The sequence below is a fragment of the Musa acuminata genome, unplaced genomic scaffold (assembly GCF_036884655.1).
Source record: "Musa acuminata AAA Group cultivar baxijiao unplaced genomic scaffold, Cavendish_Baxijiao_AAA HiC_scaffold_1137, whole genome shotgun sequence".
Lineage (NCBI taxonomy): Eukaryota > Viridiplantae > Streptophyta > Magnoliopsida > Zingiberales > Musaceae > Musa > Musa acuminata.
In genome coordinates this window covers 278504-295901 of record NW_027021349.1, presented here as the reverse complement: position 1 = coordinate 295901, position 17398 = coordinate 278504, and the positions used below count along the sequence as shown (strand labels likewise).

General features: G+C 38.5%; 2 protein-coding genes and 2 non-coding genes across 4 annotated transcripts; 1 reads left to right on the top strand and 3 right to left on the bottom strand.

The window, feature by feature from the left end:
- Nucleotides 1-1945: 1945 nt before the first annotated feature.
- Nucleotides 1946-5552, bottom strand: LOC135670958 (UDP-galactose/UDP-glucose transporter 3-like). The gene is made up of 7 exons (XM_065178758.1): nt 5301-5552; nt 5044-5141; nt 4822-4952; nt 3833-3863; nt 3217-3320; nt 2676-2797; nt 1946-2547 (listed from the first exon to the last, which is right to left on the bottom strand). The coding sequence occupies exons 1-7, from the start codon at nt 5408-5410 to the stop codon at nt 2142-2144; spliced, it is 1002 nt and encodes a 333-aa protein (XP_065034830.1). The 5' UTR covers nt 5411-5552; the 3' UTR covers nt 1946-2141.
- A 567-nt stretch (nt 5553-6119) lies between these two features.
- LOC135671009 (2-oxoadipate dioxygenase/decarboxylase, chloroplastic/amyloplastic-like) lies at nt 6120-13501 on the top strand. The gene is made up of 7 exons (XM_065178838.1): nt 6120-6509; nt 7277-7426; nt 7566-7781; nt 10370-10485; nt 11037-11200; nt 11963-12117; nt 13190-13501. The coding sequence occupies exons 1-7, from the start codon at nt 6228-6230 to the stop codon at nt 13286-13288; spliced, it is 1182 nt and encodes a 393-aa protein (XP_065034910.1). The 5' UTR covers nt 6120-6227; the 3' UTR covers nt 13289-13501.
- Nucleotides 13502-14031: 530 nt separating this feature from the next.
- Nucleotides 14032-14102, bottom strand: TRNAG-GCC (transfer RNA glycine (anticodon GCC)). Its single transcript has one exon. It is a non-coding gene; the product is annotated as a tRNA-Gly (tRNA).
- Nucleotides 14103-16928: 2826 nt separating this feature from the next.
- TRNAG-GCC (transfer RNA glycine (anticodon GCC)) lies at nt 16929-16999 on the bottom strand. Its single transcript has one exon. It is a non-coding gene; the product is annotated as a tRNA-Gly (tRNA).
- Nucleotides 17000-17398: the final 399 nt, after the last annotated feature.

Sequence of the window (17398 nt, the reverse complement as noted above, 5' to 3'; positions counted from 1 at the left end):
TTGTATGGATATATCATCTTTTCCTGATTTCATCATTCATCGTCTCATGGTGACATGCAGTTTCCTCTTATCCTTTAAATAATTGCTGCGGCTCTATGAACAACAACATACTGGTGAAGGCTTAGCCCATCTTCATATACATATTGCCTCTTTCCAGGAAACATGTACTAGAATAATTTAATTGATTTATTAATAAAAATAAATTTGATTAATTTAGAAATATAACGTATACGTAATAAGTTATCATATAAAATATCAAAGAGAGAAAAAAAACAAATACAGAAAAATGAATAAACCAAATTATTGAATATTATAAATCTTGGTTGAATATTTTAAAAATTCATCTCTACAAATATGAAAGTTTATTTATGAAAATTAATATTAAGAAAGAAAGATTATTTCCCAAATCAAGTCATAAATAATATCTTTTCTTCAAATAAAAAATACATTTCATATATCTATTTAATTTGATATGATTATAATTTTTTTTATTTCTGTATGTTTAATTTCTTATACTTATACTTGAGACTATATAAAAAAAATAGAACATTATAATATATTAATGAGAAATGAATTAATAAATTAAATTCTTTCTCACCTAGTGTGTAAGTGACACGATGTCACATTCATGTTTTCGATGGTATGATTCTATCGTCTATATGTGTAATATTTTTTATTTTTAAAATTTATATAAAGACCTATTTATAATTTAAATTCAAAAATGAAGGATATTACAATACGTGGGATATAACTTAAATTAAATATCTTCATCCTAAGTGTTTGCTCCTTAAGCTAGATCAAGTATAATATTTTTTTTTATTTTTTATAATATTATCTTTAAGTTATTATTTTTCTTTCCTCTTTTCGTATTCCTTCGTTTAAAAAAACATTTTATATTAATTCCGTAATTGTATAAGGTGACTGTGATTGAGTTCAAATTGAGATATAGAAGGATCAAAATCAAAACCAAAGTCATGCAATGGTTTCATGGTTCCGAATGGAACCGAATTGATTTGATTCCAAGTGGATTAAATATTTTATTTTTCGTTGAAAAAATAGAGAGAAATTAACAAAAATTGGAAATTTATAACAAATTTTTTTTATGGACATATTGTTATTTGTTATGATATTTGAAGCGATCATTAGGAAATACACTTTTATATGAGAATTATATATCATTGTTAAATAACTTTTATAGAAAAGAAATTATTAAATAAATTTTAACAACTCTCGGATCAACATTAGTTGTGGATTAAGCTTTCAGCATTGAGGAGATAGATATCCTTGATATAAATAATTTCAATATGATCTTCGAATTAGTGGTCTTTTGATGATTGGACGAAGAAAGAGCAAAAAAAAAAAAAAAAAAGATAATACGGATTCATTTGATATATCAATCTAAGAAACAATAAGAACATCAGATACTTAATTTATGTGTATAGAATAATATGGGTGTTAATAGAAATTAAAAATTAAATATTGATGAAAAAAATAAATATCTTAATTTTATAAACATTCTCTATCTAAGGGGAATGATCTAATTTATATTATGAGCATTCTCACTTACATGTAGATGGTATATAGCTCAGTCTAACACGTAAAATAAGTAATCAGAGATTATATACCGTTGATTGATGAGACACAATCTAATTTATATTTTTACCAAAATACATGTACTAACAAATTGTCAATCCACATTTCAAGAAATTTTTACCCTAGTGAGGATAGAAAATCCTAAATGTTAAAGTGGTGGAAGTCAATCCAACATGTAGAAGATTGAGATCTAAGATGACAGCTAAGTTGGTGGAATACTTAACTAAGACAGTTTTCTGTTACCCTATAAGAACCATCATAAAACTAATCTAACCGGTTTAAGGTTTTGTCTGTCCCTCCGTCTGCTGCAAATACATCTTTATCTTAGCGTCTGCAAAACAAAACAGACAAGTTGGAACAAGAAGCAAATCTTGTTCGTATTGGATTTGATTTAGCAGCAAGAAATAAATATTTGTTATAAAACAAGCATTAGTACATTTGCATTGCTCATCATGTATAAATCCGCCTGCCTAAAATTAATGAGGTTACTCTATCCTTCTCTCGCTTAAGGCCACCGAAGATACTCAGAGAAAGGAAGACAATGGTCTTCATGCCCTTTTTGTGTCCTTTGTTCCCTGAAGCTTCCTCCACTTGAGGAAGATCTGCAAGGAGAGACCTGAGAAGACCATTACCACGCTCGCCCACTGCTTCTGCGACAAGGGATTGCCACTTATCACGGAGGACACAACGATACTGACAAATTTGCGGGTAGTGGTTATGGTTGTGTTAGCAAGAGAGCCAAAGCGGCTTATGGTCAAGAAGATGAAGTTCTGTCCCACCGCACCACAGAGGCAGTACATGAGGATGTCCCATGCCGCCTCCGGGTGCTCCTGGCAGAATCGTACCGCCTCATAACCACTTCCATGGGGCCAACCAAACATGTAAATGACATTGTATATGCTTCCCCATAGGTTCATTCCCAACATAATGTCCCAAGCACTCGTCTTTGGGTACCTGCAAGAAAAGCAAACGATTCTACTTAAAAACCACGAAAATTTAACTTCATGCAATTTTCAGCGCAAAGTATGATTCTAGTATATGCACTAGTTTTTGTTTCTTTTTTGGTGGAATCCAGTGAACACCTTGCTTTGATAGAGTCCTGAGTAGCATTTGTAAAACCGTCGAAAGCTAAATTCAGAAAGCACAGCCCATAGCCAAGAGGAGCATTTGGGTGAGCAAGCTTGCTTATAGTCTTCGAGCTAGTCTGTAATGAACCAAAGAAAACATGTTTGTGTTATCACAGCAAATCCAGAATCTAAATCCAGACGTATACAAGCCAAAAAATTTATTGACTACTACACTATTGTGGTAGTTCACAGGCCTGGGCAAACATCGTTGGTTGCCCATCACCACAAACTAAAGCGAAGCCCAATGCTTTGACAACTGATACATGCAAACCTTGGAGCCTGGTGTTTGAAGTTATGAGCATGTTATTACTCATAGAATGAAAGTTCTGCTAGATAGATTCTTAGTAATTATTAAACATAGATACAAGTTCATCAACCCATCAAAGCATAAAATTAAACACATCATATCAGTAAGCAAGCCGGCAGGTTATCTATTTCAGTTACATGAAGATCTTCAAAACTTTCACTCAGAAAAGAAAAATACGAATAGTCTAACCTTCAAAAGTGCAAATGATGACACCCCTCCAGCAACAAGGAAGGTGCAAATGTACTCTGGGATAGTGTATTTGATCCCATAAACAAGCGTCCCCATCAGCATAACTGTGAGTAGGCAAAAATTACAGTTGTTACCAAGGGCAGTCATTAGAGGAAGAAAAAGACCCTAATTGTATTGAACTTAACCAGCCATTCAGATATCATATGAGAAATAAGTCTTCAGTTACATTGTACTAAGCAATAGATAAATGACTAAGACACGTATTTCCAAGTTGATTACATTAAAATATAGTTTGTCTTTTCTTGGCTCATTAACATAAGACAGTTGAAGCATATCTCACACAACCAGGAATCATAAAAATTTAAATGATTTCTACTATAAGAATCTGTTTGTCAACATGTTTTCAGCCATCAAAAGGCATACGACTTCTAAATCTATATGTTGATGCAAATGAGATCAGCCATTAAACACACGGCATAGAATTTTTCAATCTTATGAGGACTTGTTCCGTCGGTATATATTCAATGGGTATTATGCACCAAATATAAAACTTGAAGTTCTTGTCAAGCAGAATCATGTTAGCCTTTTATGAAATAAAAGTAAATACTACACTTACCAGGAATCATCTTGGTAGATTTTGCCAAAACCTGTTTTACACAATGAACAAAATTGGTACAATTTAATCAGCGTAAATAAAACCACCTGGAATCAACAAGTAATTTTCAAAAAACTAAAAGTTCATCACACACATTATGTAGCTAAAAGGATGATGATAATTGCATGAAAAGAGAAACAATAGAATATAAAACACGTGAGATGATCATGTGTGACATAATACATAAAACCACTAAAAAACAGTGTGTTCATGCAATTTATTCTACCTTTGCTGATGTAGCTAAAGTACCAAAATCTAATTTGTTATACAGGGATTGTCAAGTTGCCAACTCTTAGTTGTCATAAACAAGTACGATTGCCTTGTGGAAGAAATTCTTAAATCAAATCCATTTAACAGTTGTAGACAACATAACCTGCCGAACTTGTGACTCAAAGGAGAGGGCATGTCAATGTCATGGAAGAGTAAAATGCAAGAGGCAGACTCTATCCATAGCCTTGTTTATTGCAATTATGTCTTTTTGTTCTAATACTTATCACAACAGTAAGGTAATATCTTAAAATTTCCAAATGATCAGGCACAACAAGGGAATCTATCATTATAGATAGAGCAAAAAACTCTCCTAGTATCTGTTATAGTGACTACAGCATGACACACTTTAAAAGCAAGGAATTGCCCAATTTGAAGACCATCAACGAGCTCTGAAGTTTGGAAGACATTGCATTTAACAACAACTGATCATTGTTCTGTCATAAGCAAGACCGAATTAACAAGTAACATACTATCACAAGGAATATCTTGGTTTACTAGATATTTTCTTTGAAAAGAATTAAGTGTTTAATACACAAATAATTGATCACGATTGAACAATCAACATCTAACCACAATATCCTTAGCTTAATTAGTTGGAATAACATGTCAAAACCAACAAGTCAACTATCTGAAAATGAAAATCTATCCAGTGTCAAGCAAAAAAAAAAAAAAAAACTTGCCTGGGCAGGATAACTGATGTACTTCAATGCTTCAATTCCCATGGAAGGACCGATAGTATTAGTAATGCTTGGGCTCCAGTAACTCCACAATGGAGCTCCCCCGGAAGAGCTCCTAGACCACAGCTTTATCACTGCCCGATCAACGACAGCAAAGCAACTCGATTCAACTAACCTTTGATACCATCACCTAACAACAACAAGCCTAACCGACAATTTACTTACTGATCAAGGACCACACGAAGCAAACAACGTTCTGCGCCAGGTTCAAGAAGGAGAGGTGCTCGAACCGCTTCCCGTCTGGTCCGAATAGCTTGGTAGATCTAAGAAACAAGAAAACGTACCTCCATTACGAAACCCTAGCACAGGGCACAAGATCCAGATCCAGATGCTTGTTCGACTAGGAAAGGACCAATTTGGTGCGGAATTAAGCAACAAGAGAAGAAAAGAATATGTCCGGGTAACGAGGGAAAGCTGCTTACACAGTTTCTTGAAGGACGCCCTGGTAGATGTAGGCGGACCAGATGCCGGCGACGCAGAGGGCCAGCAACACGACGCGCTCGACCCCAGCGGCGGCGCCGTGGCCTTCCATTTCCCCGCGGAGGATCTCGCCGCGCGCCCGATCTCACGGTGGGTGCGCGAGGATGAAGAGGAGAAGCGGCGGGGAGTCGAACTCGAGAGGAGACGACGAGGGAAACCTCGACGATGAGGAAAAGGTAGATGGATTGATCGGGCGGTTCGGTTAAGGCGGAGGGGCGGGGAAGGGGAGCTACGTCAGATCTTCCACATGGCGAATTTTCATTGGCTTCTCATATGAGGGTGCGATCTCATTGGTATGTGAGACGTGGGAAGCGACAGTTGTCTTTGGTCTTCGCTCTCCGAACGGACCGAATCGCACCTGAAAGCAACAGGGGTGATGTGGCCACTCAGAGCGCCTCGTATGTTTGGGTCCCTGATTACGTGACGTGCAGCGTACAATGTATTCTTGGTAGGGATAAACACGGGTGCCACATCATGGATGACGTAGAAACCTGCGTCTATTCTATCTCAGATGGGTTACACTTGTCTAGCTGGATCTGACCTCCAAGGATATGCTCCAACAAAGATGACGTGGGATCCCTTCTGATTTCGTGACATGGTCATCTCACGCGAGCAACATTTTTTCGGATAAATATTTAGCACGTGGAACATAAACTCGATTAATTACTCTTATTTTATTTTTCTCTTTTTTTTTAGGACCTCGGAGTGGATACAAATCCTGTATCCTGCCTCATTTGGTATAGGTGTTCCAAATCTGCGCAGGGTCGGGGTGTCCTGGTTCCAACCGATGGCCATCTTCGGGCAGCCGTTGTTGCATCCGCTCCCCGGCCCGCTTTTAAGGTTGCGTCTTGGATTATAAGGGTGAATCGATGGCAACATCTCCAACCAACTCAGCAATGGAAGCATTCGTCGCGAGACGATCTCCGGCCTTCCTCCTCTCCTCCCACTCTTCGCTTCGATCGCCTTCTTCGGTCATTCGACGATGTCGGGTTTCGTTCTCATCATTCCCCTCCCGGTCTCTCCCGCGCTCGCGGAGCCCCCAACCCTTCCATCATCGAACCCTACCCCCCCACCCCTTCTCCTACGGCAACAGGAATCTTTGTATGGCCCTTCAATCCAGGACAAATCCTGTTGCGGGAGCCCCTACCAAGGTCTCTCTCTCTCTTATTAGAATCATCTCTTTTATCGCTTAGAGTCACGAGCTATCGAGAACAGACCCATGCTCCTGCTTTCTTTGAGAGCTAAGATTTTGAGCTATGAATCTTTGTTGTCTGTGATAGTAGCGGTTTTCATGCGGCCGAAGTACGCAACTTTTTTCTCCCCTAATTTTCTTCATTATTTGGGTTTGCGTTTGTTCTTTGAGTCCATGATTCTTCAAAGGGTCCTATATTTTGCAATTGTGGATCGATTCAAGAACGTCATTGTGACGGTAACTATATGCACTTACCAGATTGATTACAGTTTTGGCAATTAGTTTCGCATCTTCGAACGAATGAATCATGAACACGACTTTGTTGGTTCCCTGCCGAGATGTGGCAGAAATTTATTTTATTTCTTCTGGCTGTTGTTTGAATATCAAGACTAATCATGCCTTTTTTATTTCCCAACTCATCCCGGGAGTGAATTGCCTGTGTGGTTACTGGTCATAACCTTTATTAAATTTGGTGTTTTTCCACCGAAACTCTTAGCTAACATTTATTTTTTATGTTTAACCTGTTTAACATTTTTCAGTCATTAAATTGAAAACTTCAGAAAATCAAAAAAACTAAATTTTATGCCATTTTGGGCCACAATTCACAAAGGCTATTAGCTTCATTGTTTGATTAGCTCTTTCCAATGATAAATCTGCAAATTCTCCCCATTTTTGTCTTGTTGAAAGTACCAAACTTATAAAAGTTTGATCTTGTATTGGCTACAGGATGATGAGTTATTCCTTAGGACAATGATCTCAGGCATGGAGAAGGTCTACTTAAGCAGAAATCCTACTGCTAAGGCCATTCTGGAACTTGTTAGGAAGGATGATGGGGATCATATCTGCTATGATCATTTTGCTTTTCGAACTTTTGGGGTACATTCTACCATGTGCATTTATTTGCCTGAATTGTTTATCTCATTACCATAGTGATCAACTGATAACTACTAGGACTGTGGATCATGCTTATTGTGCTTGGCTAATGCTCCATGACTTGTTTTTTCTGTCCTTAAAGGTAGATGGGTATGGCATTGATTCCATGGCTAAGATATTCCTATACTTTGGTTATAAGCCACGTGAAGAATTGAGATTTCCTGCAAAGAAGCTGAAAGCATTGTGGTTTGCTCCTCCAGATACTGGATACAGTGAAAATGGAACTGGTGTTCATGGGCCTTTGCCAAGGATATTTATATCAGAGCTTCTTGTGGATCAGCTAAGTTATCAAAGTCAGGTTAGGTTTCTATATTCTTTTGTTGGATGTGTAGCCATTTTCGTTATAACAAAAGTGCTGTTCTCCTTCTCATGTGCTTAACTCTTTAAATATTTTAATCAGTGAAATGAGATAGGCAACATTTATGTTGATAGGCAGTTATATGAAGATGACAACTATAATGACAATGCTCTAGAAAAAGATTGGTTGGGACCTAGGCACACCTAGGTGCAAAATAAAATTTTGATTCAAACAATAAAATCAACCTCTGAATCGAAACTCATCTATGGTATCTAGATAACAGTTGTTTTTATCTTTTGGCTTATTTGCTTAAATAGTAGAACATGTGTTCATTGCAATACGTATGAAAATAAAGATGAGGTTCATGTCTTTGAAGAAGAAGCTTGCTACATTAGCATTGCAACATTTAAAACAAAGCAAGAATAAAGAAATAAAATGAAAAAAGGGTTAAGGTCCATTTTAGTCCCTGTGGTTTTGGTCATGGACCTCTTAAGCCTTTATGGTTTACTCATGTGTAAAATAACCTCTATATTTTAAAAAACATAGCATATAAACTCCTCTTGTCAAGTCTGAGTTAACAGACGTTAAAGTTTGCTTACGTGGCATGTTAACTCACAATAAACCATTAATATAATGACACATGTAATTTAAGTTTAAAAAAAATTGAGACCTCCATCAATGGTGGGAGGAGGCGTCATCGTGGAAGCAACCACCAGTAGCAGCATTGAGCTGCTGCTGCCTAGTAGGGCGTCGTACGCATGCAACCTCTCCCGCACTGATGACGAGCTCAGGAGCTTCCGGTCCTGCCTCAGGTGGATGTACGCCAACCAGTCTGATGCTAGGCACGTAGTGGTCTCCTAGTCCCTCTTCCTCCTCCTGGGCGTCTTCGTCCCCATCACCTCCCACTTCGTCCTCTCCTGCGCCCCCACCCACCGCGCCTACGACACGGTGGTCCATCTCTCCCTCACCTCTGCCTCCGGCCTTTCCTACCTCTACCTCTCCACCTTTGTTTGCCTCTACGGCCTCTGCTGCTTCCTCTTCCTCGATAAGCTGGTCGGGGAGAATGAGTGGGTGCGGGAGGGCTACATGGATTAGCTCACTCGCTAGCTCCAGGGCGCATGCTACCACGTCGCCCACCATGGCGCTGGCCCACACCACAAATGACACCCGCTCCAATCTTGATGAGTACCACCATACCTTGTAAGTCACCACCACCACGAAGCATCACGAAGATGGAGAGCAGGCGGAAGGAGCAGTTGAGCTGGTCCATGTAGCCCTCCTTCACCCGCTCGCTCTCCTCGACCAACTTGTTGAGGAGGTCATAGCGATGGGCGAAGGCGGAGAGGCAGAGGTAAGAGAGGTTAGAGGCGGAGGTGAGAGAGAGCTGAACCACCACGTCGTAGGTGCGGCGGATGGGGGTGCAGGAGAGGACGAAGACGCCCAAGAGGAGAAAGAGGGACAAAGAGACCACTGCGTACCTAGCATCGAACTAGTCAATGCACATCCACCTGAGGCAGGACCGGAAGCTCCCGAGCTCGTCGTTACCACAGGAGAGGCTACATGTGTATGACACCTTGCTAGGCAACAGCGGCTCGGTGCTGCTGTTGGTGGTCGCTTCTACGACGATACCTCCTCTCGCCATTAATGAAGGTCTCAGTTTTTTTTTTTTAACTTAAATTACACGTGTCATTATATTAATGATTTATTATGAGTCAGCATGTCACGTAAGCAGACCCTAACATTTGTTAACTCAGACTTGATAAAAGAGACTTATATGCTACGTTTTTTAAAATGTAAGGATTATTTTAGACACAAATAAACCATAAGGGTTTAAGAGGTTCATGATCAAAACCATAGATGCTAAAATTGACCTTAACCCATAAAAAAAAATAATAATATGGACACAACAAAGCAGCAACAGTAAATATAATGAAGCTGCAAGAAAGGCAGGTAAACCAATCAAATATAGCAGCACCGTAACAGAGAATAGAATTAGAAGGACTAGTAAAGCAAAAAAAAACGTATTACACAGCTAAAATTAAAAGGAGAATTGTTCCTTTCTTTAATTCCTTCCATTTGCAATGATTGAGAATATTTTAATAGAATAAACATTAAAGCAAAGGGATCTAATTTTTATGAAATAATTTAGTATTATGTGGTCTTCTTTGTGGACCTTTATTTCTTTGATGAGGTGCACAATAGGCACACCTTGGTGAAGCCATTGGAAAACAACATAAAGTTAGAACCTTGGTAGGCTTCATGCCTTTTATAACGTTGAGGGGTATCATGATCTTGGAACTAGTATTTAGTATGGAATTCCATAAAAGTTAACCCCATATGCCCTAGCTTTCCGGTGACATTTTGATCAATAGAGTTCCATTGGTAATTCCAAATAGTGTGCTGGAATATTCGTGCATACTGATTTTTTGGGTTAATTTTCTTCCTGTGTTATAATCAATTTGATTTGTTAGTTTACCAATGGTGTTTTCCTTCTGGTTTGGTTTATCTAATTTCAGTTCTTCTAGCTTTTGTAAATCATTTATTTGAAGATTGAAACTCATAAGACTAACTGTTGCTTATATGTGCAGGAAGTAATAAGGAAATACATCAAAGGTCATGGATATGAACATGCTGCTCTTGCAAGTACCTTGGGATGCCTGACGTGGGAAAAGCCTTCATATTCCGACTATCGATTGCTATCTAGGTATTGCTTTTTAGTAATTACGACAAGTTCAACTTCCTATTATTACATAGAACATCTTCTGTTGATTTCTATTCGCTAATGTCATGATAAGATATATGCTACAATCTCATCCTCTTATGCAGTTTTTTTTTTTAAGAAAACTTTCAACCAATTAAGTAGGTGGGACATCAGAAGTTCCCAAAATTACAAAATTCTCCTCCGAGCTTGCAGGAGAGTGAAAAAGCCTTGCCTGATTGTACTAGTTTTGTTAAGACAATGACAAGTTTGAATAGGACTAGTTTGAATATTGACAAAGTTTGAATAGGAGAGAGCAAAAAAGCAATGATAAAGTTTGAATATGTCAAGACATAAACTGCACAGATACCATGGTATAGGACTAGTTTTGTTACAAAGTTTCATAGCATCCATGGACTAGTTTTTCTGTCATTCAATTGGACTTTTTTTCTCTTGAGTTCATTTCATTTAATCTTAATTAAGAACTGAAACCTGAGGAGCTTGTAATGCAATTGAGTTGACCTTTTTATCGCCTTTTTTTGGTTTTTGTTTTCCAGAGAGAGTGAATATGCTGCATGGACACTTGTCAATGGTTATGCATTGAACCATGTCACTATTTCTACTCACCGGCTGAAGTCACATATCAGAAAAATTGACAGCTTTAACCAATATATTGAAGCTAATGGATTTAAGTTGAACTCCGAAGGAGGAATCTTAAAAGGTTTGCAACTAGCTCTACTTGCCTTCAGTTGATGAATTGTATGATATAATTAGTTACCTTGACTTGATGGATGCCTAATATCAAACTGCTCTTTTTTTCTTATGGAATTTGAAATAATTACCAATAAGAACTGTGTTAAAGAAACTAACAGTATGCTAAACGTGTGCATTCAAGATTCTACTCATCATGTAAAACATGGTATCATTTTAGATAAGTTCGTTGTATATCATGCCTGTAAAGTGTATATATTCTGTATAAAGCAAGCAATTACTTCCAGTTGGAAACTTGACCTGGATCTCGCATTTTAAAGTGCATGCTCAATTCATTATGCCAATGAAATATGTGTCATCCCTCCTCGTAGGAAGTAAATGACTCCTTAAGGACAGTATTATCTTGATTTGAGCCCCTACTAACCAACTAGAAATCCTTCCGCTGGAAAAGAAGAGTTGCTTTTACTAATAATTTATTGATGAGAGGGCCCTTCTTGTATACTGGGTTATATGCTTTCTGAATCAAGTCTTGAGCTGATATTTGCTTGATCCACTAATCAGTTTATTTCTTAAGAGATCTATTTCTTGCATACCGAAGCAGACTTTTGCAAAACCTTACCCCCATGATAGAAATAGCAGACCTGCTATTAGTTGATTGCTTGTGTGTCAACACTTGTGATTTCTTGGTTATGTATGTCTGCATTTATAAAGACCATGACACCATTGGAGAAACTAAAGATATTGAGTCTTCTATTTTCTCTTTTCTGAACAGTGAGCCCTGATGGCCTTCTACTGCAAAGTTCAACTGTTGCTGATACCATCTCCTTCGACTTTGCTGATGGCATAACCGAGTCCGCCCCTTGTTCATACATCGAGTTTGCAGAACGTCTTTTGCTTCCTGAATACAAAAATATACCTGATGAAGAGGTATGGATCTGTCAGTCTTTATTTTTCACCAATTTTAAACATAATTTTGGGGATATTGATGGTTAAACTCAAAATTGTATTTGCATTTCATTAATTATCAATTTATATTAAGATTGCAAGATCAAAAAGGAGAAATTATGGATCAATTTCTCTATTTAAAAGATGACATCAGGTTGGCAGACAGTGCAGATTAGAACTTGCTAGCCTAGAAGCTTCCGTATACTATTTGTGCTACTGAACACTCGTATAATGTGAAGTTCTAATGTTTGAAAGCATGGTGAGATGGTGTGGGTTACATCTTTTAAGTTTTTCTAATGATTTTTTTACATGTTAGATTATCCTTGAAGTTCCATCATCCTTGTATTGCCACACTCGAGACTTTGTGGAATACCTCAGACTCTCAGTATTGTGGTAGTCAAACTTTTTCCAAGACATTCTAATTGGAAAAAGAAAGACATACTATATTCCATCTATATATGGTTAAAGCTCGACCGGCCCAGCGCCATTCGATGTTGTGACTGTTCTGATCATCTTGGCCAGAACTCAAATGATTCATTGTGATCTTCTTGCAGCATCCTGTAAGTGCACTAACATTTTGGCCATAATATGCTTGCTTAGCTTGTAATAATGTTTGGTAAAAGACTTCCAATAAATGACAATTCACAAGAATCCTACTAACTTCTACAGCTTTACAATTAAAGGTATGCAGTCGGTAACCCACTAACATGGTATAATTAGATTTTTTGGATCCTGTTCTGTGTTCATGATACCGTATTTGTTGGCATTATTGTGGTTCCGTATTAAGTACAACATATGTTTATCTGAATATTCAAGGATTCCCTTGCATACAATATATATCTTCCTTTTTTTCTCAAAGTTTTTATCCTATTAATTTCTACAGCTCTCTGATTAAGGTATGCACTCGATGACCGGCTAACCTGGTGTAACTAGAATTTTCTTGATCCTGTTCTGTGTTCATGATACTTTATATGTTGGCATTATTGAGGTCCCATAATAAATACACCACATCATTTATCTTAACACTAAAGGATTCCCTTGCATATTTTTGTAGGTTAAAGAATTCCATAGGCGTGATGGTTTTGAAGTAGGCAATGCTGACAAGATCTTTGAAAGCACTTCAAGAGATCAAGTAACAAGGAAATCTGCTTGACAAATGAATCTGGAAATCTGCATGAGTACATGGGACTATCTAATGTGGGTATAATCTTTTGCATATACAGATTCAATGAATTTACAGATCCAATGGTTTTAAGGGATGATATTCAATTTCATTATATCCTACTTGTACCAAAAGATATATTACATGTTCAACCAAATGATTTATAAACAGAAAGGAAGAATAGTATAATTTGGCTTTCTGTGATTTTTGATGATGGCTCTTACCAGTAACAGTAACAAATGATATCGCTTGGGCTGTCAATCTTCCAGCAGGTGACTCATGCCTTCCGATCTTATTTTTGGGAGAGGTGCTCGATGTTTGACATCTTAACATAGTTTTGAAATGGTCAATTAAATTCGAGAAGTTTGACATCTGATATCGAACAATCACTAAAGCCCATACATTAGCTGACTTTATCACAGAGATGTCCAGCTCCACATCGAAGGTGACTTTATCACAGAGATGTCCAACTCCACACCGTGTTGTCTGCTCTTGCTCCTCTCGTGTTACTTTGCATCTTCATTTGTGTCTCATCTGAAATTATTTTTTAACCCATTATTTTTATATCATTTATACATATATTATTATATATTATATTTTTTTTATAAATAAATAAGATTAATTATTTTACTTTCATTATTTTAAAATATTTTACTTTCATTGCTTTTAAAATCTAAGAATCGATATGCTAAAATCAAAATCAGACTGTATAATTAGAACCAACGGTTGGTTACTGCACCAGCCGGGAATCGAACCCGGGTCTGTACCGTGGCAGGGTACTATTCTACCACTAGACCACTGGTGCTATTAATTATTTTAAGAGTATATAGATGACTGGTACTATTAATATATTTATATTCTGAATAGTATCGGGTATAAATAAACTATTATGTAATATTTCTTTCGTCAATATCTTAAGCTTTGCTAGAATCTGAAATAAATTATAAGTGTAATAAGTATTATCGATATTAAATACCCATGTACTATTATAAAAATATGATAATTGAAGACTAATTATTAATGTACCTAAAGCTTCAATATCACCCTCTTTACAAGTTACTCTTTGCGGTACTTCTTCTAGTGTTCATCTTTATCATAGTGGATATATTGGCCTTTGTCATTTGTCGGGTCTTTCTTAGCAACCTTTACTTTTACCTGGTTTGCCCTTACCCTTGCCCTTCTTAGGGGACTTTTCTACCTTTCTTTTATTTCTAGTCTCACTAGTATAGAGATCTGGCTTCTTTTTTTTATCATACTTTCTGTCTCCCTTAACATATTGAGGAGCTTAGGAAAAGTCATCTTAAGCTTGTTAATATTAAAATTCATTATGAACTATGAAAAAAATCTAGTATGGATTGAAGCATAAGATCCACACACAAGTTATCCTCTATGATCATTCCTAGACCTATGAGTTTCTCTGTCAACTCAATCATCTTTAGGACATGGTTCTGAAATGGTGTCCCTTGAGTCATCCTGGCACGGAAGAGACTCTTGGATATCTTATATCGTTGAGTCCTTCCATATTCCTCATACAATTTGCGGACATGTAAGAGAATGGATTTGACATCCATTTTTTCATGTTGTCTTTGTAACTCAGGAGTCATGGAGTCCAACATGTAACACTGAGCAAAAGTGGATTCATTTATATACTTCACGTAACGAGCGATCTCATCCTCGCTTGTCCCTTCCTCGAGCGTAGGCATCATTGTTGAATCTCGTATTTTGATGATGAAACCACTTGATATGTGTTTATGTTTTAATCTGCGTTTTGAGTCACGCATGATGCTTCGATCAGGATGAGACAATTAAAGCAAGAAAAATCATGTTGTGCCGGAGGAACATGTCAGAAGATTGGACGTCGGGCTAGTGGATCGGTCAACGTATCGACAGAAGGCTTCGTGCCATGGACTCGGGCATCGGGCCAAGGAGAGCGGGTATTGTGCTAAGGATATCGGAGTTGTAGAGTCAATTGTCCGATTGGGCAATAGGTCGCAAGAGAGGACGATGCGCCGAATAATCAACAAAGCATCGAGGGACCAATGACATGCTGGACAACTTGGTTATTTGCTTAGGATTAATTGTCTCGATCGAAGTTTTGTTTTACATGTGCAAGATTAACTACGATGGAAGTAAGACATGCAGCAGGAGTTACACCGGAGTCAAGACTATGATCACGTTGAGAGTTCGAGAGTTCGACGGAAGTCCGGATGGTCGTCAGAGGTTCTGCGGGAACAAATCCGAGAAGTTTAGGAGATTGCCAAAGAAGCTTGTCAGAACTCGCCAAGTGGATCGTCACAAGTCCAAGAGTTTGCCGGAAGTCCGCCGGAGCATCGCCGAAGGTTCATCAGATGTTCGCTGAAAGTTTGCCGGAAGCTCGCCGGAAGAAGCGATAGATGCACCGGAGCAAGTTGCAGTAAATGTCTTAAGAAATATCGTAGTTAGCATGTAAATTAAGTTAGGAATGGGAGGTAATCCCATTAACTTAATTTGGGGGCAATTGAGCCCTTGATAGACCCAAATTGGGCCGAATGGATCAGCCCATTCGGACCAGAATTCCTGTTAGGCGGTGGCACCGCCCAGGAGATGGTCTCCCAGGAAAGTTAGGCAGTGCAACCGCCCTAGTCAGGCGGTGGCACCGCTTGGGCTCAGTCTCCGAGCGAGACTGGGCAGTGCAACCGCCCCTGTCAGGCGGTGGCACCGCTTGGGCTTAGTCTCCGAGTGAGAACCGCCCCTGTCAGGCGATGGCACCGCCCAGAGGTTCAGTCTCCGAGTTGCCAGACGATTGTACCGCCCCAGTTAAGAGGTAGTACCGCCAGGACCCCGGAAATTCGAGAGGTGACATTTTTTAGCTCCCAATTTAAACTAGTTTGGGGCCTATATATACCCCACCCTTTCCTGCATGAAAGGGTAACCAAAAGGCACCGAAACTCCAATCTTACTCTGTAATTTTTAGAGCTCAAAAGTGTTATAAAGGCTAGAAGTTCTCCTCCCTCTTTTCTTCCGAGTTTTGATATTTCAAGAGAGGAGAAAATTCTGTAAGGGTTGTCTCCTAAACCCGTCAAAATGAATGAAACTGTAAAAGGGTGGTTGGCCTTCGCCTATTGAAGGAAGGCCTCTAGTGGACGTCGATAAACTCATCGGAGGAGGAAGTCAAAAGTGGATGTAGGTCAAGATTGACCGAACCACTCTAAATCTCGGTTTGCATTTACTTTCTATTCTCTATCTTAACTGCAAACTGCCTCCATAGCTTTACTTTAACTGCACTTCGCCTAATCTAAGTTAAAGCAACTTCTGAATCGGCTTTCATACGGAAATCGCTTTTATCGTACGAACGTCGTATTTCGGTTTGCAATTACTTTCTGTTCTCTATCTTAACTGCAAACTGTTCTCTTGATTCTAACAATCACTGTATCAAGGACATATGCAATTTTCTCCGTCATGAGAACAATTCTCAAGTTACAGAGCCAATACATAAATAAATAATATATAATTTTATAAAAAAAATAAATAAATAATATATGAACTTTTATTATGCTCCCGTTATTTTTCTAGCTGTCCGAATTAGCTTCCTATTACCTCGAATGGGGATGGCGACCGCATCTACAAGAAAAAACCAGAAACCACAATTTACTGCACCAGCCGGGAATCGAACCCGGGTCTGTACCGTGGCAGGGTACTATTCTACCACTAGACCACTGGTGCTGTTGATTGTATCTGTGATTATCTATTTATATATTATATAGTAATTTTATCGTGTTTCATCGCAATAAATAATTCCACTGGAGAGCAGTGCGGGTGCTTCGCCGAGAGAGAGCGCTCGGTGAAGAAGAGATGAGGTCGCCGATGAGAATCACTGTTGTTCCTTGCCAAGCAACGACGGCAGTGATGGGCAGCAAGGGGATTAAGAGTTATCGGCGTTCGAGATGGCTCATTAGAGCAAAGCCTCGATATGCTGTTGAGAGGCTGGACAGCGAGGAGGGAGAAGACATCGTCAGTGATGGCCTAGAGGAGCAGGTCTGTTCTGTTGGCGAAAGAAGAAGGGAAGGAGAATAGGAGAGGCAAGCAAAGGCTCTAGCCTATGAGGTAGAGCCGGTGCGCGAG